We start from the raw sequence: 27541 nt of genomic DNA on the forward strand, positions 1-27541 counted from the left end.
AATGATGATGTAATAACTGCACCTCCTCAGTGAGATTCCTACGACAAACACAAAGCCAAATTAATTTGCAGGGTTTCCACCTCACAAGAAGAGCGGGTGTGACAAGTCCTAATGCGAGAAGATATTGGTGACAGAAAACCGTCACAATGTATCAGGCACTTACACAGTAAAGTCAACGGAGGCACTTTACTTGATACCTTACTATATCCATTGTGGAGTAACCGTCTTTCAAGCCTGCTGAAAGCTTTAATAACATCTGAGACAGAAATGCCATTAGACGCTGTCACAGATCTGACCAGTAGGAGACAAGACGCAGTGATGCTGACTGATCAGCTCAGTGGTAGCACCATGCAACAGTGCTTCGTCATCAGCAGTGAACATGCAGATTTGACTGCCTCACAGATAAGGTTGACACTCTGACTGGACAGATTATTGAACTGCTGTCTCACTGCAACTCCAGCAACAGCAGGGGACATTGTCAAAAGAGAGTACATTGTCATTCGTCTACGAATTCCTCGGCCCTGAATGGCACAGAGTAGCTGTCTTCTTTTTCCTGGTATTATAGGATGTTTGGAGGCCATGCACACAAGTGCACTTCGTCTTGTGCTTCCCCAAATGCCAGAAGCAGTTGGATGTAGGCACATATGATTATCAGTCACAGTCTTAGCATCTCCTTATTGGCGATCAGAAGATGGTGCAAACTTTTTTTGCAGATACTGGTCAGACTTGTATATTTATCCACGTACCTTACTGTACAATTGCTAGCCATTAAGTTCGTTCCGTCTTTCCACATCAAACTATTCATCCACTGTGACATACAGCACTCAACTTAATGAGCTAGACTTTTTACAGTGATATGCCTACTACTGGAATTTCACCGTCACCAACGTCATGGTTATAAGTACGCCAAGCTATTTGAACAGTTTCCAGTAATAATGGCTGTTGTAAAGGCAGAATTCGACTCTATGCTCATCCTTCTAGCTGTCCATGGTCTACCGAATTCCCAAGAAATATGGCACAAGGCACATGGCATGTGGCACCTGTGTGGTAATTATCAAGCACTTAATGCATGGACAGTACTAGACAGATATTCAGTACCCCTGTTAAGAAATTACAACTATGATCTGCATGGTGGGACCATATTTAGAGTGCTAGACTGAGCAAAGGCCTTCACCCAAATTCCCCTGGCAGATGAGAACATTGCGAAAACAGCCATATAGTAACCTTTGACTTGTCTGAAATGCTTTTTATGATATTTGATTGACCTACTGCTGCACAATCTTGACAAAGGGTTATTGACATCATGCTGCAAGGACTGTTTCTCTGTTTTGCCTGCCTAGATGACATTCTCGCTTTTTCATCCACTGCAGAACAGCACCAGCAACACTTGGTGGAAGTCCTTAAATGCCCATAGAAAAACCCACATTGCACTGAATACTGCCAAGCCTTTATTTGGTCAACACAGATTACCTTCTGGGGGAATCTGATTTCGTCAGCAAGATCACTACTGCTTCCTGAGAAAGTAAAATTCAGACTGGAAACTCTGCGACCTCAAACCATCAGGAACTATGCCATTTCTTTGCAATGTTAAATTTTTACTGGCGTCATCTGCCCCACTCAAGCAACGCTTTCTAGACCTGAAACTAAGGGGAACTCTCTGGCCCAATGGACAGATGCGATGAACTCTATCTTCAAAACAGCAAAATGAAGCATTCTAAATGCCACACTCTTGGCACACCTCAGATTAAACACGTTTCTTGTGCTGGTGGTAGATGCTATCCAGACTGTTATCGGTGCAGCATTACAACAGCTAGTGGATGGTGCTTTTCACTCGAGCTCTCACGTTTGCAGCAAAAATAGAATGCTTCCACATGTAAACTTCTCGCAGTTTATGAAATAATCAAGTACTTTCACCCCCAGTTGGAAACCTGGAAACCTGAGAGTTCACAATGTTTAATAATTACATGTCTCTTGTTAACACTTTTAGAGAGAATGACAAAAAATGCTCAGCACATCATTACCCAATTCATCACGGATATTCACCACATTTCAGGCACTGAAAATGTGGTAGTCAACTGTCTTTCTCAAATTAAAAGTGTAACAAATGCACTTGATTTGGTAGAACTTTCAAAGGCACAGGAATCTGACCAGGAACTCCAGAATCTACTGAAAGATGAATTGTTCACAACTCAGTTACACAGCAGTCTGCAGATGTGCTTTTGACAGCCTGCACAACCTGTGCCACACTGGCATTATATCATCAACTCATCTGGTTTCAAAACTTTTTTGTTTGGCCTGACATGCAAAAGGGTTGTCATGAGTGGACTCATGCATGCTTTCACTGTCAGTGCAGCAAGATATCCTGTCACATGCATGCACCAGTGGGAGACTTTCCAGATGCAAGAAAAAGATTTGCACCTCAACTTAGTAGATCATCTACCTATGTCAAACGGTCAGCGTCATTTGTTACCGGCAATCCACTATTTCATTTGTTGGCCAGAAGCTATACCAGTTAACAACATTTCGGCAGAAACCTTAGTTTTCGGGATTGTGCTGAATTGGATTTCACTCTTCAGTTGTCTGTTGCACATCACCACATATTGTAGCCGATAACTTGAAACAGAGATATTTGTACAACTTAGCAAATTCTGTGGCACTATTCACCAGAGGACAGCACACAACTACACAGTGAGCAACGACATGCCTGAATGTTAGCGCTTCCCTGAAAGCTGCACTGACCTGTCATGACAGTAGTAGGACGACAGCCTTATTCATGGTCCTACTTGGCCGTTGCAAAACATATAAACCAGACTTGGATTCTTCATCAGTGGATCTCTGAAAGCGGCTGGTCCCGGCGGAGGTTCGAGTCTTCCCTCAGGCATGAGTGTGTGTGTTTGTCCTTAGGATAATTTAGGTTGAGTAGTATGTAAACTTAGGGACTGATGACCTTAGCAGTTAAGTCCCATAAGATTTTACACACATTTGAACACATTTTTTATCTCTGATACGGCGAAGCACTATGATTACCTGGCAAATTCTTTGACCCAGGTTCCGTCCGGCTTCCTTAACACAACCAGACAGATTTCATTCATCACCTGAAGGGAAATTCACCCTCGTGAAGGATCCAAACGTGGCAGAAGACCCACTGTTGAACATGTTGGTTTACAGACATGCACACATCATGTTATGAAGAGACTGTGTCAGACCAGCACTACAACCACCTTACACAGACCTTCATTGTGACATTGATGGAGGAGCATGACTCTGGACATTCTACTGAATGGCAAAGTTACCACAGTCTCGACTGACAAGTTAAATGCAGCTTCCGTGCTCCCAGAAGTAGGACCTATCGTCAGCACACTTACGGCTCAACAAACCTCACCCTCAATTACAACCGCATTCATCCAAAGCAGATCCGCTACCTAGTGAAGAACACGCTCCAGCCATTGAGTGCACTTCCCAGCAAGAGTTTTGGATAAAGCTTCGCTCACACTAAGGGGCTGGTAAAGCGAACAAGATCTTCAGTTGCCAAAGAGCCTATGCACCAGCCGCCAGAGGCGCAGTTGTTTTTTCCACTCTTATGTCCAGACTGACGTTCCATGAATGGTTTACAGGACAATAGTTTCTTCGCAGTGATAGACAGTTCTTATCAAACTCTTCTCTAGCACTAAAGAGCACTACACACGCACCAACTGACTGATCGGAAGACAAACTGGATGTGTGTAGGCGTTTTCGCCAACCGACCTACCGTCCTTTTTCGTCAAGCTGTTGGACGGGTTTGACCACCCGACAGCTGACCCCTCACCACTTCACCCGATAAAGTGATGCATGTGTAGTGGACTAACTAGTACCTCTGGTCTTATCAGGTATCTATTCTGTGTTCAGTGGGTAATGTTTATTTGTTCCTAGTGCCCGGAGTTCGTAATTCCTCCAATATGCTGAGAATTCAGAAGGCGGATTACAGTTGTGCGGACAGCTAACACCTACTTGCACCGACATCCACCAGTACTTCGAATTTGTTGAGCATATGGTATAATTTTTGGCGAATACTCTTCCATATATTTCTCAAAAGTCAATCGTACATTCATTAAGCATTGCAGCAGCCGAATATAACTAGATAAACTCTTATTTTTGAATGCAGAGCGTAATTTTCCCTCAGCAGCGGTTACTCCATAAAGTTTTAGACATGCAGATGAATTTGCAGTTAAATGTATATTTTGGATAATGGTCTCTGTACAGTCTTCGGATCTTCATCACCGCTGGTAATTATTTCCTATAGACACAAATATTTTAGGTATCGCACATTTTGGTTTTAAATTTCTAGTCTTTGTAGTTTAGCCATGATCCAACGTTTCAAAATTGAACAGTGATTGTTCACCCAAAACCACCTTAGATGCGTTCACCTAATAAATCTTTAATTTTTTTCCCCCAAAAGTATCATAGCAACATATCGAATACACGCGAAATACGACAACTCGTGAGTATAAGTACCGTAGCGACAGTTTATGCCACGGCGATCCTTGCAATCTTGGTCTATCAGTTTCTGTGCATATATTACATTATACATCTGTTAACTTCTCTGATCTCCTGGACACATTACCTACTGGATACAGACTCCAGTCAGTCCCTTAAGAGATTATAAAGTTGGCTTGTGCTCGATTAAATTGAAACACATCATATTGCCAGGAACACAGATTATCAAACAACTAATTATTCCATGATAATTCATAAGATAGATCAATGACGAAAAACAACTAACTACTACCGTACGAGGTGTCACCAAAGAAAAAGCATAAATGTTCCCACCACTGTCACAATTCCATACTTCAGCTCCTTTAAAGCCAAACAGCCACACAAATCAACAGCAGGATGTATGCTACAGGTCCGTAGTATGCTTTATTGTAATCGTGTGTAATATGTAATTCGTTGATACGCAGAAGATAATGGATTCTTCGTTACAAAACACACACTACTTTCTTCGGAACACCACTGCCTTCTGAATATTTTATTTGTGAGTTTCAATTCAACCGATATTGCCAACGTTACGATAACCGAGGTAAATGCAGTACGAGGTAATGATGGTTGGAAGCCATTTTGTTAGTATATCCAATTTTTTTTCTACGGTTAAAAGAAAATACACCTAGTGACCTACTGAAGCAAAGGCTAGAGTGACTTGTTTCTAGATAGGATAAGAACTTATGAAAATTCATAAAATTTGGGAAACAAAGACTCATTTTGCTCCAAATTGTGTTATTTACTTCGTCCAAAGATTGTAACTGATGATTCGTAAATTGTAAAAGTCTTCATAAATATCAAGCAAAAACTAATATGAAATGGTCAGTTGTTCAGCAGCTCACTGTACAAATAATTCAACTCAAGGTTTCAAATTTTATAGATTTCCAAAAGATCCTATTAATTTAACGAAATGGTTAAACTGTGGTCGATTCAACTGGCTGCCGACGCCAGGTTCGTGTTTATGTGAGGTATGGGAAGGTTTGTAATAACTCGAAGGTACTGCCGTCGATGTGATGGATTGTTTTGGAAGTGTGCGGATTGTAGGTTAAGAGTCCTTCAGTATTAAGGAGTGCTTGAAACGAAGAGAGTTTCATAACTCAGGCTTTGCTACTTCTAATACGATAACTCGGCGCATCATACGTGTTTATTAGGAAATAAAGTGCAGTTTATTTCTACCTTTAATGAGGCCAAAATACCCAGCGATGACATGACGAGACAAGTATTGTTTGACATGCCTTATACCGTAACTACACTTTTAAAGACCTGTAACATGAAAGTCAGCTGGAGCATACAAGAGCGACTCCATACGTAATGGTACCTTAAAATCTCTTTGTTGATGCTATTTATTTTGCGTAGACTTTCATGTAGTTTAGTTATAACAAAGAGTAATTTTCCACGTAAGACCAGGAAAGGAAGTTCTTATTAAATTTATGACCTAGCTCTGCAAGATTGTTTGTGTACAAATCGCAAATTTGTGTTGTGATCCCTGTCGTGTTTTCATTTAACGAAATTATTTTAGGTTCACTTCGATGACAATCAGTTTGAAAACCATCGAGCAGATGGTTACAGGAGACTAAAACCTACTGCTGTGCCCACTTTGTTTACTCTGGAGAGGGGCCCCACATCATATGGCAGACTACAGAGGACAGATAATATTAATAATGTAAGTGCTTTTGGTATCGAAACCTTCAAAGTTATTAATACAACTAAGATTTGTTCCCATCATCTGTACAATGATGCGAAAAAGCATAACCACCTTATGTCACACTTGTATTAAATTTACAGGAGCCATTGTGCTATGAAGATAGCATAACCATCTTTGAGTCAGATGATGATCACGCAGAGATGGTCGAGGTAAAAATAGTATATATTTTTTTTTCTCTCTCTTAACTGGATGTTGATAACAGACCATGAAATGGTACCTTTGTTGCATACAGTGAAGACAGACCTACAATGGAGAATTTAATTGTTTGGTGTTACCATGTTACACTTTGAAATTGTGTGTTCTCCTATGAAATTGCTTAATCTGACTCCTTTCTTTTTATCTCACCAATTAGGAATACATGTTATTTTTCTTGTACAGTGTGTGCAGTATTATGAATGTTTTTGCAGTGGTAATGAAGATATTCGAATTAATGTCCCTGTAAATTTTGTGCTTCCCATTACAAAGTCTTCTCTAACATATGTATAACTGCATTAAAATTCAAAGAACTGAGGGATGTAGTTGTGAACATATTAATTGCAGTTAATGTATAGTTTGATACCACACCATCTTTTTTTAATTTACAGACTGAAGATCTGTGAGAGAGGTGCTCGTTGTGTGATATTATCTGTGTATAACTGTCTTATGTCCTACATAAGTGTCAACTATAGGTAAAAATTATGTACTGGACTCACCTTACATATTTCAATATAGCAAGGATATAAACATTCTTGCCTTTGATAATTCAAATTGTCAAATTTCAGTCTAACATAGACATTGGGCTGTGTTACCAATCAATCTAACACCACAGCCAAGCTTTAAAGGTCGGTCCAGTACTACACTTTAACCCAAACATGTCTAGCCAAATGGTTGTACTTTATTTTAATTAAGTGTTTTAGTCTCCTCACACAAAATAGTATCATTATCAGTTCTTTCTTTCTTCAAAGTCATCACTACATAATCTTTTCAAAAAGAAGATAGGAAAACACTTCGAAATTAAATTATAAATCAAAGTAACTTTAATAAAGAACTAGATATACATGAATTGTCACATAGTAACTTATCAACTGACCAAGTCTGGAGAAGCGCCCACAGTGTACACACAACAGCGCTAAAATTTTTGAAATTGGTGCCCACGGTTAAGAGTGTATCAGTAGCCAACAAAGTCTTAACTGACTGGTTCAAAGTTAGAAATATTCAGAATAGTACGTAAACACTTACCTGTATAACTGGGCGAGCACTAGAAGCAGGATACGTGATCCTTCGTCTGCAGGCGTAATCTCGATTTGCATACTGATAGCTGGCTGTCTCGCAACTGGACACGAGACTGAAACCCTTTAGTGTACACTACCAACTGCTAGCTACTAGTTCGTTACTAAAGGATCCTATGTGTGAGCGAGTATCATGTAACCTGCTTCTAGTGCATGTCTAGCTTAGACTCTCTCTGTTTTATGTTCTAAATATTTTCAAATTTCTGGTTGCTGTTTGTTATGTAGTTAACGGTAGCCTTCAGTTTCAACAATCAGAGTGCAGACATGTTTGCGTTGTGAGTGCCTTTGTGGGCCTGTTCAGTTGACAAGTTGATGTGTGACATATTCAAGTGCATATAGAAGTTAAATTTGTAACTTAGTTTTTAGTATGAGGAGGAAAAATTTTAGGAATGTTTGGGTGGCTGTGAAATTTTTGAGCAGTAAGAGGTTGCACAAGTTGGACAGGATTCATGATGGAAACATTAGACAAGAATTTGATATATTTGCAGTGAATAACAAAATAGAACAACATAAAAAATTGGAGGGAACATCTGGAAGAGATGAAAGCAACAAGGATTCCAAAGATGGCCTTAAAATACAAACCTAAAGGAAAGAGGGGTAGAGAATGGCCAATTAAAAGACAAAACGGAGGCTAGAACAGGTTGATAGGCCTAACCTGTGAAAGGCAGAGGGAGATGAAGTAGTTTACTATCCCCCATTTTTTTCTGTTTAATCATGATGTGAAGACTTTGTAAAAAGTCAGAACCGAGTGTGATCTGTGGCTGAAATACTCATTGCAGATAATAACCGTACTCAATTACCAATGTTGAATGCTTTAACATATTGCAACTTCTCTTAGTACAGTAAAAGATTTAAGTATGTATTGTTTGTGCTTTTAAGCCTTCTTTTTTTCTGAATTTAGCTGGCTGTAAGAGACCCAGTCAGTTTGTGTGTGTGCTTTTTTTTTAAAGCAATTGTGGTGATGATATCGGCACATAGGCTAATTGAATGATAAAGAAACAATTTTTCTTTGTTAACATATTATGTCCTTAGGAACTGTGAGTGTAATAAATATATTTGGTCTGCACTTTCCGTTGACACACTGACCTCTTAGTTGTCAGTCAGTCGAAATTAAAGTACTTGAGACAAACATGTCACATCACCCACCAATTTTTATATTCGGACAAAAATTCATCATTTGACTGACAGCACCACAGTTGTTAACCATTTCTTCTTGCACTTCTGTTCTGTTGTGGCAACAGCTGGTTATCAGGCAACAGTATACATTATTTGGCATATTTATTACTCTACACAGCACTCTGAAGTTTTAAGTGTGTGAAACATTTAACGATTCATTGCCTATATTGTTTTAACTCATTGGTAATATTACCAATAAAGGTAGGTGGAGCTTACTCCCTTCTCATTCTTTCTTTCCTCCACAGCTCCCTATTAGTGGATTTGAGCTTTATTCATTAGATCCTTGAAACACTCTAATTGGTCAGTTAGGTGTGCACACTGTATACATCTTCATTTATTCAGGCTCACAGATGAGTGTTTTTTAATTATTCCTTCTTAAGCTTCTGAAGAGACATTTCAAAAATGTGAAAGTTAAGGAAACTGACATCTCTCTTCACTGCGACTTTGTGTGAAATTTGTAGCCACACCATTTATAACACACAAAATAAGGGAAAGGCAACCACTCACCTATAGCAGATTGGTGCATGGAGCACAGTAACACACAACAAAAGATGGCATTCACACTAGCTTTTGAGCATTAGATCTTTTTCCAGCATTAGTAACACACACTCACACTCCCATTTCCATGGCAAGCCTGACATAGATGATCTGAATTTCTGAGTGCTAGTGCTTAATATAAATTGAAACTCAGGCTCATGTATTAAAGCTGATATGTAATTGTTTCTTTATATCTACAGCAGCAGAGGATGACATTTGTACAAGCTCGTATTGATGAAGTCAGAGACACATTTCGAGGACGCCAGACATCAACACGTGGGCGGAGACGTGGACGGCCGAGGAAACGTCCAAATGATGATCTTGACGAGTGGACTCCTGACAGACCACGTGCTGTGCGGGGCCGCAAACGTGGCAGACCACCTGCCGGAGGTGGAAGGGGAAGGCAGGCAGCGTCAGTGTCCCCAGTTCGAAAGGCTCCACGAGGCCGTGGTAGAGTGGCTAATGAAAGACAACGACCGGGTCCAAAACCCAAGGTAGGTTTCACTAGAACACAGCATTTAAAATGAGCAGTACTCTGTTTACAGAAATTTTATTGTACATTGAAGTCAGAGCTGCAGAATTCATTTCTTGAGACATAGTTGGATCTTAGAAATTGTCAGAAAAACTGTACATACCTCCAGAATGACTCTTTTTCTCTGCAATGGAGTGTGCAACAATTTAAATTTCCTTTAGATTAAAATGTATGCTGGACTGGAACTGGGACCTTTGCCTTATGCCTTTGCAGGTCAAGAGTCGTGCTTGGATAGATTACTCAGTAGAGCACTTGCACCTGAAAGGCAAGGTCCCAGGTTTTAGTTGTTGTCAGATACATAGTTTATATCTGCCAGGAAGTTTCAATATGTGCCTCATTTAAGACCTCTTGGATGACGGTTAATGAATATGTGAATAGACACTGCAAAGGCAATGTCAAGCTTGACAGGATATAAGGGAAAGGGATTGTTTAAGGTGACATACATTATAAGATTTACTATCTGTAACAGGCTGTAATGTTGAATGTAAAATAGTGTTCACTGTGATTTTTTTGTGACAGTTTCACTGTAGCCGCACAAAAAAAAAAGAAACTATTCTACTCCATATAAAGGCTCTCTCTTTTGGATGGAAATGCTCACTACATCCAAAGCATCCAGTTAGCTACCAATTGACTTCTATGTCGTTCTAAATGTCAAGCTCATTGGATTGCTCAGTCTTCAATGTCTGAAATAGTTTGGTGAATCGGGAGTTCCTGAGCTGTGATCCTGCAGTCTTATAAAAGCACAAGTGCTGGGCATACTTCAGTGACCACCATGTAGCATGCTGATGAAAAAAGTTAACTTCTCAAATGATGAGAGGGGTTACAACTGCTATAAAAGTCCCTCAACCAATAAGTCTGTAAATGCTGAGGAGTTAAACAGCTGTTAGGGTAAAAGTCATTAGCAAGCAAAACAGATCTGTGAACACAGGGTTGTCATAGCGAGATTGAATATTGTAACCCCAAATCCTCCAAAAACAAACAAAAAGTATACCTTTCCAAGAAAGCAGATAAAAATTCACTTGACGCTATCCTGAGAGGCAATCTCCAGTCCTTCCAAATTAACAATGTAGGTGCAGACCAAATGTGGCTTGAATTCAAAGAAATAGTATTGGCAGCAATTGAGAGATCTGTACCAAATAAATTGACAAGTGATGGAGCTGATCCTCCTTGTTACACAAAATGGTAAGAACACTGTTGCAGATACAATGAAAAAAATGCCAAATTTAAAAAGATGCAAAATCTCCAAGATTGGCAATCTTTTACAGAAGCTCGAAATTTAGTGTGGACTTCACTGCGAGATGCTTGTAATAGTTTCCACAGTGTAACAATCTCAAAACCTGGCAGAAAAATCCAGAGAGATTCTGGTCATATGTGAAGTATGCTAGCGGCAAGACACAATCAATGCCTCGACCGAAGATCTGTACCCAAAGACTGGAAAGCTGCACAGGTCACACCAATATTCAAGAAAGGTAATAGGAGTAATCCACTAAATTACAGGCCCATATCATTAACATCAATATGCAGCAGGATTTTGGAACATGTGCTACGTTCGAACATTACAAATTACCTTGAAGGAAACATCATGCTTGTGAAACACAACTAGCTTTTTACTCACACAGTGTTGAGTGTTATCGACAAGGGATTTCAAATTGATTCCGTATTTCTGGATTTCTGGAAGACTTTTGACACTGTACCACACAAGTGGCTTGTAGTGAAATTGTGAGCCTATAGAATATGGTCCCAGTTATGTAACTGGATTTGTGGTTTCCTGTCAGAGGGGTCACAGTTCATAGTAATTAATGGAAAGTCATAGGGTAAAACAAGAGACTTCTGGCTTTCCCCAAGGTTGTGTTATAGGCCCTTTGCTGTTCCTTATCTATACAAACAGATTTCGGAGACAATCTGAGCAGCCGTCTTAGATTGTTTGCAGATGATACTGTCATTTATCGACTAGTAAAGTCACCAGAAGATCAAAACAAATTGCAAAATGATTTAGGAAAGATATATGTATGGTTCGAAAATTGGCAATTGACCCTAAATAACGAAAAGTGTGAGGTCATCTGAGCGCTAAAAGGAATCCATTTAACTTCGGGTATATGATAAATCAGTCAAATCTAAAGGCTGTAAATTCGACTAAATATCAAGCAATTACAATTACAAACAACTTAAATTGGAAGGAACACATAGAAAATGTTGTGGGGAAAGCTAACCAAAGACTGTGTTTTATTGGCAGGACACTTTGGAAATGTAACAGATCTACTAAAAAGACTGCCTAAACTTTTTCTCTTACTCTGTACCCCGTGGTAGCTGTTTTTGATGTTTCTGGGTACCACTTTCATTCATTTATACCTGTATCCATTTATTTTACATAATTTTCTGGCTGAAGTAATTTTTGGTCCCCTTTTGGGTTTGACCTACAATTTTTTTTTATTGTGTACTGACTGGAGAATAATGCTACATTGTTGAAGATCGTTTGCGCACAGTAACTGTGTAAACTCGTGCACTTAAAAGCCGACATAGTAGCCAGTCTGACAAGGTGGCGGTTGTTGTTTATTTTTTCAATAGAGCACACCTTACCTCATAATGGCTGAAGGATCACACTTTCAATGCCTGAGCTGCTAGCTCCCCAGACTTGCCACAGAGTAGATGCCCTTCGTCTTAGGACATCAGGATTTCTGGCAATCACTATCATGCTGAATAATGTTTCCTGTGGTTAGCTGATGCCTATGAGGAGAAACCTTGATCCGAATAAGTGGCATCTCCATGGTCATTTGACATATGAAACACATCATTCTAAAGCAATACAATGGCTGTTCTGATCTGGCTATCTCAACAGATGTGTATCAGAATTTCAAAGCAGGTAACAATCCAACTGCCTTCCCTACCCTGGCTACCCTATGGGAAGACAGACAAGCCAGAAGACTGGTAATGAAACAGTTTATTCAATACCTCGAGCTGTGCTAGAAGAGATGGATGTAGATGGCAATACTTTTTCAGTAATGAAACCATTATTTGGAGAAGTAGATGAATTGTAAAAAAAAAAAAAGTGAAATGGGTCGTAATGATTAAAGCCTCCTGTGCTGCACAATCTCAAGTGCTGCAGACATGCCAAATACTGGGCGACATACCAGTGAGTATTACTCCACATAAAACTTTGAGTGAATATGGTACAGGGAGTTACTTTTTAGAAAGATCTTAAACTCCATACAGGAGAGGAGCTATGGGCTAATCTAAAATGGTGAGAAATAAATTTTGTCTGTCTGGTACAGAAAGGTTCAAAAGATAACGGAATAGTTACTGGTGCTTTCGTCTTAGGTTTTGAAGGTAGTGTCATCCCAGTAGAGGTTTTTGATGCTTATGTTTTGGACACACATCATCCCCGACACAGCAGACCCAAAATGTGTAAATTTCATTAGGTCACTACACAGAGGTTGACTTTACGAACAAATTTTTTGTGTAAACTATACGGAATACAATTCCTGACAATATTTCAACTGAACCCCTTTCAGTCACCTTTACGTGAGCCATAGGAGACAGACAAAGATGTCTTCTGTTCCGCAATAGATAGTGTACTGTGGGAATTCCTTGCATGCATCAAAATAAAGTTGACAGCCGCGCTACATTAACCAGTGGCAATGCCCTCACTGGTGTAATATGGAACGTGGAACTTGGCTGTCGTAAGCATAGCTGCTCGCCACAGCCATCTGTGCATTTGTAGTTTCCAGCAAATTGTGGATGTGACAGGATTCCACTCATTACCAGATGGTAGCCACTACCGTGGTTGCCAGATTCGGCGTCGTGCATATTTCCATGGATTCGTTGACAGTAGAGTCCAGAGAGATGTTGCTGTGGACATACTCCATTAAATAGCTGCTTGAGGTGCAAAGTTTGGCAACAGCAGACTTACTTGGCTGCAAAAGGCAAGTGTGGCATTGATGTTCAGTGCAGTGGGCTTCCACATTGGTACCACCACTCTACAAAACATTTAGATTTATTTTAAACACCAAGGGCAAAAGAACATACGTAAAATCAAAGATGAAAGAATGCTGGGAACTACATGTTTCTGCAGTGACAGTACATACCGCAGTTTCACAAGTGTGGTCCAAGTTACTGCAGATTTGTGGATTTCAAACCACTGATAGTATCCAGGGAATACTGAAATTAACACCAGTTCCTCTGACATTGCTGAACTTTTAGCAGTTTTTTTTTCTCAGTCTTCTGACTGGTTTGATGTGGCCTGCCAGGAATTCCTCGCCTGTGCCAGCCGCCTCATCTCAGAGTAGCACTTGCAATCTATCCCCCTAACTATTTGCTGGATTTATTCAAATCTCTGTGTTCCTCTACAGTTTTTGCCTGGTCCATCTCCCTCCAGTAGCATGAATGATGTCTTAACAGATCTACTATCATCCTGTTCCTTCTCCTTGTCAGTGTTTTCCACATAGTCCTTTCTCTCTGATTCTTTGCAGAACCTCCTCGTACTTTACTCTCAGTCCCCCTAATTTTCCTGGTTTTCCCACAGTCCATGTTTCACTACCATACAATGCTGTGCTCCAAACATACATTCTCAGAAATTTCTTCCTCAAATTAAGGCCTATGTTTGATACTAGTAGACTTCTTCTGGCCAGGAATGCCCTTTTTGGCCAGGCATGCCCTTTTTGTCAGTGCTAGTCTGTTTTTGATGTTCTCCTTGCTTCATCTGTCATTGGTTATTTTGCTGTCTAGGTAGCAGAATTCCTTAACTTCGTCTAATTCATGACCGTCAATCCTGATGTCACATTTCTTGTTGTTCTCTTTCTGCTACTTCTTAATTTTTCTGTACTCATTAGACTGTTCATTCCATTCAGCAGATACCGTAATTCTTCTTCACTTTCACTCAAGATAGCAATGTCATCAGCCAGTTGTATCCTAGATACCCATTCACCTTGAATTTTAATTCCTCTCCTGAACCTTTCTTTTATTTCCCTCGTTGCTTCTTTGATGTACAGATTCAACAGTAGGGGTGAAAGACTACATCCCCATCTTACACCCTTTTTAATCCAAGCACTTTGTTCCTGGTCATCCACTCTTATTATTATCTCATGGCTGTTGTACGTATTGTATATTACCTCTCTCTTCCTGTAGCTTACCCCTGTTTTTCTCAGAATTTCGAACATCTTGCACCATAATACATTTTTGAATGCTTTTTCCAGGTTGACAAATCCTATGGACATGTCTTGATTTTTCTTTAGTCGTGCTTCTGTTATCAACTTCAATGTCAGAATTGCCTCTCTGGTGCCTTTACCCTTCCTAAAGCCAAACTGATCATCTAACAATCCTCAATTTTCTTCTGTGTTCTTCTGTATATTATTCTTGTCAGCACCTTGGATGAATTAGCTGTCAAGCTGATTGTGTGATAATCCTCACACCTGTCAGCTCTTACAGTCTTCGGAATTATGTGGGAGATATTTGATGGTATGTCATCTGACTCGTACGTTCTAGACACCTGTGTGAATGGTCATTTTGTTTCCATTTCCCCCAATGACTTCAGAAATTCTGGTGGAATGTTATCCATCCCTTCTGCCTTATTTGTTCTTAAGTCCTCCGTAGCTCTCTTAAATTATCATTCTAATATTCAATCCCCTATCTTCTCTAAATGGTATCCTGTTTCTTCTGCCACGTCAGACAGATCTTCTCCCTCATAGAGGCCTTCAATTTACTGTTTCCATCTATCCGCTCTCTCCTCTGAATTTAACGGTGGCTTTCCCGTTGCACTCTTAAAGTTACCACCCTTGCTTGTAATTTCACAGAAGGTTGTTTCGACTTTCCTATATGCCGAGCCAGTCCTTCAGACAATCATTTCTTTTTCAATATCTTCACATTTTTCATACAGCCATTTCGTCTTAGCTTCCCTGCATTTCCTGTTTTTCATTCCTCAACAAATTGTATTTCTGTGTTCCTGAATTTCCCTGAACATTTTTGTTCTTCCTTTCATTGCTCAGCTGAAGTATTTCTTCTGTTACCCATGGTTTCTTCACAGTTACTTTCTTTGTACGTATGTTTTTCTTTCCAACTTCTGTGATTGCACTTTTCAGAGGTGTCCACTACTCTTCAACAGTGTTGCCTACTGAGCTATTCCTTATTGCTGTATCTATAGCCTTAGAGAACTTAGTGTATCTTGTCATTTCTTATTACTTCCATATCCCATTTCTTAGCATATTGATTCTTCCTGAATAATCTCTTAAACTTGTCTATTCTTCATCACTACTACAATGTGAGCTGAGTCTACATTTGCTCCTGGATACGCCTTACAATCCAGTATCTGATTTTGGAATTTCTGTGTGACCATGATGTAATCTAACTGAAATCTTCCCGTATCACTCAGCCTTTTCCAAGTATACCACCTCCTGTTGTGATTCTTGAAGAGAGTATTCGCTATTACTAGCTGAGATTTATTACAGAACTCATTTAGTCTTTCTTCTCTCTCATTCTGTGTCCCAAACCCATATTCTGCTGTAACCTTTTCTTCTACTCCTTCCCCTATAACTGCATTCCAGTCCCCCATGACTGTTAATTTTTTTTGTCTCCCTTCATGTACAGTGTGACCCTCTCAATATCCTCATAGATTTTCTCTATTTCTTCATCTTCAGCTTGTGACGTCAGCGTGTGTACCTAAACTATTATTGTCAGTGTTAGTTTGCTGTCGATTCTGATGAAAATGACCCTCTCTCTGAACTGTTCACAGTAACACAGTAACTACCCTCCTATTCATAATGAATCCTACTCCTGTTATACCATTTTCCGCTACTGTTGATATTTCCCTGTACCCATCTGACCAAAAATCCTTGTCTTCTGTCCATTTCACCTCACTGACCCCTACTGTATGTAGACTGAGCCTTTGCATTTCCCTTTTCAGATATTCTACCTTTCCTACCACGTTCAAGCTCCTGACATTCCACATCCTGACCCGTAGAACGTTATTCTTCCATTTGTTATTCAGTCTTTTTCTCATGGTCAACTCCCCCTTGGCAGGCCCCTTTTGGAGGTCAGAATGGGGGACTATTCCAGAATCTTTTGCTAGTGGAGAGATAATCATGACAATTTTTTACTTACAGGCCACATGTCCTGTGGATACACATTGTGTCTTTAATGCAGTAGTTTCCATTGCCTTCTGCATCCTCATGCCGTTTATCATTGCTGACTCTCCCGCATTTAGGGGCAGTTCCACACCCCAAGGACAAGAGTTCCCTGAACCTCTGTCCATTCCTCCGTCCTCTTTGACAGTGCTGTTGACAAAATGAGGGCGACTTCTTAGGCTGGAAGTCTTTGGCTGCCAGTGCTGATTATCAATCAAAATACAAGTGGGGGTGGGTGTCGAACCCAGAACTGAGGATGTTTTGATTACTATTCAAAGATGCTACCCCTAGACCACAGGTGTAATGTGCAGAAATGTCGACATCTTAGAATTATCATTGTACTTTTGCCCAGCGTCACCTTTTAATGGTATGTAACGCCATATCTTTCATCTCAATGGACATGGTGACCTACAAAGTGCCATTTACAGCATGGGAACTAAATACTGGTAAATCCCCAGGGCCAGATAGCACCCATAATCAAATGCTTAAATGTCTTGGTGCCAGTAGTAGAAACTGCCTCAAAATTTTTTAACAAGATGTGGCAAGACAGTGAATTTCCATCCCAATGGAGAGAGGATATCACAATAACTATACCAAAACCAGGACAAGACCTAAAAAATAGAAATAGCTGCAGACCGATCAACCAAACAATCACACCAGCATTGTATGTTGATGATATTTGTTTGTTTTTGCATGGGACTGAAATTTATTTTTAATAACACACATTAATAGTATCATCAATACATAGTCTGATGACTGCAAATGAGAACTCGGTAATTTACGTTAGTTTATTCATATATGAAGTAACTTGTGTGCATTGATTATTTCACATCATGTCAATTCTGCAAATCGGTGGACGATAATGCTGCTTTACTCTGTAAGTATTACAATAATGGGATCAAATTAGTTTGATCACATTTTTAGCTTCAAGTAATGCTACCAATATACATTGTCCCCCCTCTTGTCCCCTCAGTGCAGACCATTATCCATCAATTAAAGTTTGTTGACTTCACGAACCCTCTTAGATGTCAATTCCAATTTGGTGGAACAGTGCTGCTGCAAGTGGGTTTGGTACTGGATGCCTCAAAGGTAATTGCAGCATATGCTTCCATCATTGACATTTGTTACAGTGGATCGGTAGAGACCTGGCCAGTGATACCTATTTCAATCTTGAATCTTCTCAAATCCCAAGTGATCAGATGTTGAATTGTCTAGGAAATACTTCATGGCTGCTGGCTGCAGGTGAGCTAGATGACGAGCAACCATTCCTGACCATTGGATGATAGTTGCTCTTATTTAATGTTCCCTTTATTAATTGGAATCTTCCTTTGGTCAGTTCCTCATTCTTCAAGGCTTCTTTGGTTTTAAGCAATGCTGGATCTTCCCAGCTGGTCAGCAGCAGTTTCACTTAATGCAATGATTGAAATTTCGTTCACGCTGTTGTGTTCCGCCAAAGGATTCCTTGATAGGCAGTCAGTATCCTTTTCTTTGCATCTATTTTTGTATTCCATTGTGATGAAATACTGCTGAAGTCTCAGTGCCCATCTTGCCAGCTGAACCAATGAGTCCTAGAGGCTGTTCAACCAGCATAGGGAATGGTGAGCCATCACAGCTGTGAATGGTTTGCCAAACAAATGTGGATGAACTTATCAGCCCAAACAACTCGGACACTCTTTCAGTGCTCCTGTTGAACTTGGAGAGCACTCTGGAATTTGTGCTAGAACTACCTCTATCCCAAAACCATTAGCATCAGTGTGAAGTACTGTGCAGACATTCTTGTCCTCCAATCCTAGACTGGAGATGATGATAGTGTCTCCGTAAGGACAGTGAAAGACTACTTTCATTGCAACTCGTTCCAGAAAATTGGGCATTTCCCTGCAGTAGTTCTTGAAAGTGAATGGTCTTAGTACAGAAGTTCTTTACGAATTGCCAATTGTAGAAGCACATTATGAGAGAACTTCTCACATCACAAATGTGTTGAGCAGTCAGAAAATCTGTGATTGCTCTAATTTTCTCTGGATCAGGACAGACTCCAACACTATTCACTCGATGCCACAAGATTTTTATTTCTTGGGTGACAGAGGCGCTGTTTTGGACTCAGCTGGAGGACCTGCGTTCTGAAATACTTTAACTTGCTTGTCATTGAAAAAACAATAATGTCATCCAGACAGCAAAGAAAAGGCAGACTGTCCATCATACCTTCAAAACGGCTGGAATGTTACATATCCAAAATGGCATAACTTTAAACTTGGAGACTCAGGAGTAATGAAGGCTTTCTTTTTCTCAGTCTGCCTCATCTTTCCAGTAGCCTGCCTGTATGTTCATAGTTGATAAATACTCCTTCCAAGCAGTCCATGATCATCATTGCTCAGCAATGGACAAGACAGCTTTCTTAACGATTTTGTTCAGCCTTTGGCAGTTAATGCAAAAATGGCTTGTCGTGCTTTTTCTTCCGGAGGACTGACAGAGAGGACCATTGACACTCTGAAGTTTCAATCATGTCATCTTGCAACATATTCTCTACTTCCTCCTGGATTATCTGTCATTCAGCCAGCAACACACAATATAAGCACTGCCTAATTTGTGGATGATCCCCAGTGTTGACAAGGCATTTTATCGTGTGCCACTTAGTGTGTCGTTTCTTCACTTCAGATCTGGAAACATTGATGCAGAATGGCTGTTACTCGCTGACATTGTTCCTCAGTCAATCAGGTCCTATTGGCAGTTCTACTGTAGTTTCCTCCTCTACATTGTTTGTTGCGGTAGCAGAGCACAGTTCTTCATTGATGACACTATGCTGTCCTTTCTGGATGGGTACAGATGTCCCTCTGCACATAATTGTAGGGATGAGTGGTTGCTGCTAGTGACAATTAGTGATGAAAAGATTTCCATGACCATCCACAATGCTTATGATCCTAGCTGGTATGTAGATTTCTTTGTGAGCCAGAGTAGCTGTTTTTAACTTGACAGAAGATTCCCAGTTCAACTGTGCATCTTGACTGGCAACTGGAATTCGTCTTGACGACTACTACTACTACTACTACTACTACTACTACTACTTCGGTCAGCAAGTAGATTATGATTGACTGCAGTTGACTGATGTGAATAGGACTGTTGTGATGGTTGCCCTCTTGTGGCATTATAGTCGTCGAGCACTCATAATCTTTCTCTGTGGTAATGTGCAATGTACCCAGGGTGCCCACAATGGAAACAGATTGGCACGATTCCTCCATTTTACTTATTGTTGTTGATTATAACTGCGTTGGTTCTAAGCTGGGTTGGTGTTTGGTGGTGGCAGTGTATATCCTAGTTGACAGTCCATTCTTCATAGCGATTTTGATTGATTGTGGAAACTGGTGCAAAGGATCAATTCACTTCATCTTCAATATTCTCTATTACCTCCTGATGTGTTGGCTGCCACACACAGCTGTCTCTCTTCTCTTATTATCTGGGATGTGAAAAAGGCAAGCTCATGGTGGTCTTCCCCTTCTGCTGTAGGGATCACATTTGACAGTCAATCATACCTCTTTTGTGTGACTCTTTTCTGTTGGAGTTCAATTCGCTGTCACCACTCGATAACTTCCTCTGTCATTGTGATATCATTTACCAGAAGAGTTTGGTACATGTCTTCTCTGACTCCTTTCATCAATTCTGAGATTTTGTTGGGATCTTTCATGTTGGGATTCACAAACATGGCAAAACATTCTGTATGTATGATTGTGACACTTATCCATGACTTTGGGACCTGTTATTATTCAGTAGTTGTTCTGATAAGTGGACTTGCTGTTGATTGTCGCAAAATGTTTTCTTCAGTTCCGCTGGAATTTATCCCAGCTAATGTGCTTTTCTTCATTGTTCTTGATTCATTGCTGGGCTGTGCTATCCAAGTAAAAGTATGCATTTGCCAGACATATCATACCAACTGTGCTCTTCTGTATGGGGTTTGTTGACAGATATTGCCACCTGATTTGAAGCACTGAATGGGGTCTGTGCTCCAGCATAGGTCAGCCACATCACCTTATGCATGTGCCTAGTCACGACTGGTAGTGCAGCCCAGCTAGCAGTGTTTGCCGCAATGGAGGGGAGTGAGCAAGCTCACCCTGCACATCACAGATTTGATGTCCGGCTCTGGCACAGCTTGCTGCATTTTAGCAGGGTACAGCCCTGCTCTGCACTGGCACAGATTGTCATTCAGTTTTACTGGCACTGTTGCCGACAACTCTCGGCACATTGGAGACATGAAATAAAAATATATTGCACCTGAGTGTCTGCTACATATTCATCCACTTATACCTAAATTAGGGAACAAACTCTAAAGTGTTTTTGGGTCCCTATCGTACTACTTTCTTTAAACTCAGTCACTTTTGGCCTAGCATAGCTGCTTACTGAAATATGCTCTAAGAAGAGTATGTGGAATTTTAATATTGTTGTTACAGTGCTTCACTGCCACTTTCATCCTCCACTACTTCATTAGCTCCTCTGGCACAGTATTTCATGATGTTTTCTACATATTGCTTCTCATTCTTTTTTTCTTTTTCCTCTCTTGGCTGATGTGTCTCCTGCTCTTTTTTTCTGTTGCAATATTAAACCCATTAATGCATTGAGTTGATTCTGTAGTTCCAGTTAACAACTAGTAGTTCCTTCCTATTGTTGATCAATAAGCAACCCTGAGCAAGGTGTGCTACTATGTGTAAGGTTTTCTCCCACTCTTCTGGACTTTCTAAAGGTCCTGAATCTTTAGATTCGTCCCCTTGTTCCATTTTGTTGTCACCATGGTGCTTGTTGATCCCACTAAATACTTCTGTTGTTTCTGCCACCATGATAATTTATAATAGTGCAAGGTTAACAATCACCACTCAGCTCGAACAAGGATCATTTCATGCAATGTGGTCTAGAGGTTCCCACATGACCATTATGGATTTTGCTAAAATTTTGTGTGTACGTTTGCACATGTTCCCAGTAAACATTGGTATAGTTTCATGATCACTAATTCAGTACTTCCAGAGAGATAATCAACTGTTTGATCCCAAATCACAAATATCAACAGTGAACCCCTGAGTGTTCAGCAATTTTGAGACATACTATCTCCAGAAACAAAACTGGGTCTTCTGGTACAACTGTTTATGCTCTCTTAAATCAAATAATAATGATGATAATAATAAAAAATTAATCTGAGCAATTATCATATGAATAATTTGAAGCAATGTCAGTTGAAAAAACGTAGGCTTGAAAAAAGTTTGAAGTTTAGCTTTTTGTATATCCAGGAGTAATTGCAGGATAAAACTGGAACTTGACATGTAATAACGTACTTATACAAGGTCTTAGAACATAAAATTTCATCCTCATATGCTTTCCAGTAGTTTAAAAATTGAGGGCAAAGATGATGATTTTTCTGTTGAAGCCATTTTCATTAGAAAGACCATTTAATAAATCACCTAAATACTAGATTCGGTTTTGCAAAGTGAGTACATAAGGCTCTAAAAACAATAAGGTGAAGGTGCATTCAAATTAGGCCCATATTCCACTGGTGCTCAAATCTGACATCTTTTGTTATGAAGTACTTTGGGTTAGTTGGACTTTAACTCGTATGGTACTTTCTGGGAGAGGCAGTATCATAAGTGGGATAAAGTCCAAATAACTCAAAGAACTTCATAAGAGGAGTGTGTTTTTGTCATGACTCATCGTGACATACTTGTCTGTTTTTCTGCTCTAACTACAGAATCAGACTGGTTATGAACTACACAATTTAACTTTCCATTGCCAAGGCAATGGAAACCATGACAGTAAGATTGTTGCATAACAGCTGTAGCACACAACTTATAAGTAACCTTCAGGTTTTACACCATTGTCACATCGTGTAAATTTTGGTGATGTTCATAGCAATCTGCCTGACATCTTTTGGAATTGTTTTCATGTTACAGAGAATTATTAGTGTCTCAATTTATTATGTAATGCTGTTGATGTGCTAGTTTAATTCAGATTTAATGTATAGTGTACTTTGTGTTACGATTTATGTGGAACATTAGTGTACTGATGAAAAATTGTATTAATGTGTTGCTGTGGTCCGTAGTTGCTTAGCTACTGGTGTTTCTTTTTAAAGTGAGAAAACCAGCACCCCCATCATCATAGGGGCCATTCCCAATAGCTGTACAACAGCAGCCATGGGTGAGTTTCTTTACCACAGGTTCCCACACCTCATTCTGGGTTTCTTTACACAGAATCCCATGCTGATGATACATTTATGTATGTGTCGAGCCAAAGCTATAAGAGGTCTCTTTTAGGATCCTAAGCTTATGTTTACTTCAAGCTACTTGAATTTTCATAGGTTTCATTAATTTTCTGTAGAATGTCATGATACTGCCGGCTAGGTGAAGTGACTGATGGGATTGTCTGGGAAGAAATTTTAGTAAGGCAAGACTCAAAAAATTACTCTTTTTCAAATGTGATTACCTCAAATTTTTAGTTGCAAAAAGAGGAAACTATTATTTCTATTGGATTTCTTATTCCAGAACCAAATATAGTTTTTAGGTGGTTTAGAATGTGGTCTTTCAAATGAAAATGGTTTAAGAGTGTTCAGAAGATTCTATTTTGTAAAAGTGAGCCAAAAATAGCCATTTTTGGCATTTTTAGAAAAATCATAAACTTTGCCCTCAATTTGTGAGCAACTGGAAATCAGCCAGAGAATGAAATTTTGTATTAGAAGACTTCATATTGGTAAGTTATTATACGACAGGTTTCGTGTTTATCCCGCGATTATTTCTACAAATATAAAAGGTAAACTTCACATTTTTTCGATAGTTTTTCGGCTGACTATGGTACAATTTATCTATGTGAGAATTGCTCAGAAAATTTATTATTATTTATTCCCGTGGAGGCCTGGGAAAAGAATAGGCCTCAGCTATTATTATTATTATTATTATTTTGCTCAAGAGTGCAAGAAGTTGTAAGAGATGGCCTAGGTTTGTTTCTTTCAAGAAAATATGCAGAAATATTATGTCTCAAAGTTGCCAAAAATTCAGGGGTACACAGTTGATAACTGCACTATGAGGTCAAACAAATGATTATATCTCCAGAAGAATTGAATTAGTGATCATAAAACATTGCTAGTGCTTATTGGGGCATGTGCAAATGTTCACACAATATTTCAGCAAAATCCATGATGATGATGATGATGATGTGGGAACATTGTCCAAAATTAGACCACTCAGCATGGGATGGCCCATAAATATGTATATTAAAATTACATCACAATTAGCTCTAAATCTTAATGTACTATTTCAGACCCAAAAAACATCTGTTACCCCCAAAAATTCTACTGCAACAATGCTAGGCAAAACTGCAGCATTTGCTTCATGCAACATTTACTTTTCACTACATTGATCTGCTGGGGCTGCATGGTGTACTCTATGGCAATGTCAAAAACTGCACCACAGCATCCTTTTGATGGCTGTAGTTGGGAATTTATTTTTTGACTTCATAGTTAATGTTGCTACACTGGTTCCTACTCATTGTCAAATGATGTGAACAGGCCCACCTATTGCTGGCTCCTTTGTTGGCATATAACTTTAGGCTCTTCAACACTATTCACAACTTCAATATTAAGAGTTCAGTTTCTTCTTCCCTTTGTTCATGAAACATTGTCCTGATCACTCATCGTCACTTGTCAGGCATCGATGCGAGAGAGCAGGAGCTGAATTGTCACATGCTAGGTCACTCATTACTACTTGAAAGATTTGAACCATTAAACTTTTACTTAAATCAGAAGTTTTTAGTGCACTGGAATGTATATTACCGATGACAAATGATTAATCACTCTGGCTACTTCTCTCACTTCAGTCGTACTCTTACTCCACTTACCATTCTAACTACAGACCCACTCACCATGATTAAAGTAGCTCCAAAGTCAAAATGCTTTTTAATATAACGTTACACTGTTTTATTGAAGCAGGGGTTTTTCCAAAGTGTATTCCATGAGGATAAAACAAAGATCTACTCCCTTTGATAACTGGCGTAATTACAGAGGTGTGGTGGAATTTCCATTTCTATAATACTGATGCTTAAATTGCACCTTTCCATGTTGGGACCTTATTGTGTATTGTCTGAGGCCCAGAAAACTACATCAGTCAGTGACTAAATCTGGTACTGCAGCTGGTGATATCTTAAAAGGCAGACAAGAGAATTCCTTGTGCATTTTTAATAAAATTTGACTGACTGGAGACTTGCTGGGATTAGGAAGGGAGGAAATCTTGTTCTTCCTACTTGAAATCCTAGGAGGCCCATATATTGCCACCTAGTCATTATAATGTGGAACTCATCAGCTGTGTGTGTTCATTTTCTGACAAGTCTTCCCATTAAACAACTTGCTCCTGTGTGGGTTCGAGTGATGTATTCTTAAACTCAGTCACTATGCTGAAAGTGGCAATAAAACCATCTTTCCTCTGCAGCACCTCATTAAAGTATTCTCCAGTACTGAGAGCCCCTATGAACACTAAGAGGGTCTTTGAATATGTATTGAAAAGACATGTTAGACTCTAGACTAGGGGGATTATTCATTGCAATCGACAAAAATATTGTCTGTTGAGGTTGAAATGGAGTCTACTTTTGAAGTTATCTAGATGCAAGTAACTAGCTCAGGTGAGCTTGTGGAGATAACACAGATAATGTTGTGGTGAAAGCAAACCAAAGACTGTGATTTATTGGCTGAACTCTTAGAAAATGTAACAGCTAAAGAGACTGCTTGCACTACACTTGTCTGCCTTCTTCTGAAGTATTACTGTGCGGTGTAGGTTCCGCATCGGATCGAAGTGATGGAGGATATCAAAGTTCAGATGAGGGCAGCTCGTTTTGTATTATTGTGAAATGAGGGAAACAGAGTCATGGGTATGATACATGAACAGGGGTGGCAGTTATTAAAACAAGGACAGTTTTTCAATGTGGTGGGACCTTCTCATGAAATTTCAATCACCAGCTTTATCCTCAGTGTGTGAAAATATTTGGTTGCTGCCTGTGTACATAGGGAGAAATGACCATCATAATAAGATAAGAGAAATCCGAGCTCACACGGAAAGATTCAGGTGTTCGTTTTCTCGCACGCTGGTAGTGTGGAATGGTAGAGAAGCAGCGTAAAGGTGGTGCGATGAACCTTCTGCTGGGCACTTAATTGTGAATTGCAGAGTAACCTTACAAGAAGCAATCTTGCTGTTGATGCACAGGATTACTCATCAGTAAGTAGGAGGATGGGTAGGGTTGCGATTGGAAAGTTGCAGTCTCTGAAGTCATTAGTTTGGCTATACTTCTCGACCTACCAGACACTGATAGAGATGAAGTGATTTTAACTTGCCTCTAGATGGGACCCCATCCTATGGTGTCTTGGTTCCTTATTCAGCAAGAGAACCCACGTGTGCATAGTTCTTGGAGTTTAAGATATCCATACACCACATTTTAATTGAATATATTTTATATCACGAGTAGAGGGCAACAACCAGTCCACAGGAAAACTATCTTCTATTTTAGGCGGTAATGAAACCAGTGTCTCATAGACTTTGTAAATGCCTTTGATAATATAAACATGGAATAGATTTAAAAGTGGATAATCACCTGAAAGTTGATAGGACTCAAATCTCTTCCAATGCCACAACAGAAGTTTAAGAATCGGTTAAGAGAACCTAGTTCATTTTGCTGCACAGAATTTATTCAACAAAAATGATAGTAAATGCCTGCAACAAAATCTAACAGGACTGTTGATGTTCTCAATAGGCATAAACAGTTTATTAGGTATAGTTGGCAATACTATCAAATTATTCATTTCATTTCTGCAGGAAAGTATCATTGGTGTTTGAACGTAAGAAAACTTGGAACAGCTTGGACTTTGCAAGCTAGTCTAATTGTACAGTATCCAGATTTGTGGGCATTTCAGATGTGACAGCGACTCTGATAGTGGGCCACAAGGGAATATGAGGCCAGGCATGTCATCATCAGGGTTCTGGTAGACCACGTCTGACCACTGCAAGGAAGTATCACCATATTATGCACCTAACCTCTTGGCATCATCCATGAACAATTGTTGCACTCGCTGTAACATTCTGTGTTGTCTTGTACCATTGATTGGAGACTAGCAGCTGCTGGTTTAGACTGTTAAAGACTGGTTAACCTAACAACTAATTTTGGTAAACTATTAGAAAGGTTTGGTAATAGATGGCTTTGTTGGTATTGGGAATCTAGAAATCTCCTTTCCTGATTCCACCATGGATTCCAAAGATCCTGAACTAGAAACTGTCATATGATTAGAGATGCCTTTGTGCACAATCGACATTTGATCGCAGTATTTATTTTATGTACAAAGACCTATGATACAGCAAGATGACATCACATTTTATCAACATTGTGAGATGTGTTTATGAGGAAATTTGCAGTTCTCTGTATAAACTTTGACTTAGGTTGTTTAGAGTAAGGGTGGGCATGACCCTCAGTAGCTTAAATGTGCAGGAAAGTTATGTTTCTTAGGGAACACTCTTTTTTGCAATTGCAATAAACAAGCAGTTGACCCTATAGTCACACCAGCACGATATGTTTGAGATCTTTAAAACTTCCTGGAAGATTAAATCTGTGTGCTGGACTCAGGACCTTTAGTCTCACAGGCAAGTGCTTTACCACCTGAGCTACCCAAGCACAAATCATGACCTGTGCTCATAGCTTT

The 27541-nt window shown here is 39.6% G+C and overlaps 1 protein-coding gene across 6 annotated transcripts in view; it reads left to right on the forward strand.

Moving 5' to 3' along the window:
* Positions 1–5076: 5076 nt before the first annotated feature.
* LOC124796742 overlaps positions 5077–27541 on the forward strand; it is a 54463-nt gene continuing 31998 nt past the window's right edge. The window contains exons 1-4 of one of the 6 annotated variants that reach the window (XM_047260719.1): positions 5077–5096; positions 6035–6178; positions 6301–6369; positions 9402–9695. In XM_047260719.1, coding sequence (XP_047116675.1) covers positions 5079–5096; positions 6035–6178; positions 6301–6369; positions 9402–9695 — 525 coding nt within the window. In that variant the 5' untranslated portion in view covers positions 5077–5078. Of the gene's footprint in view, positions 5097–5159; positions 5337–5491; positions 5830–6034; positions 6179–6300; positions 6370–9401; positions 9696–27541 lie in introns of those variants that run through there. The other 5 variants (XM_047260720.1, XM_047260722.1, XM_047260721.1 and 2 more) reach the window with 5 other exon arrangements.

Source organism: Schistocerca piceifrons, chromosome 1, assembly GCF_021461385.2.
Source record: "Schistocerca piceifrons isolate TAMUIC-IGC-003096 chromosome 1, iqSchPice1.1, whole genome shotgun sequence".
Taxonomy (NCBI): Eukaryota; Metazoa; Arthropoda; class Insecta; order Orthoptera; family Acrididae; genus Schistocerca; species Schistocerca piceifrons.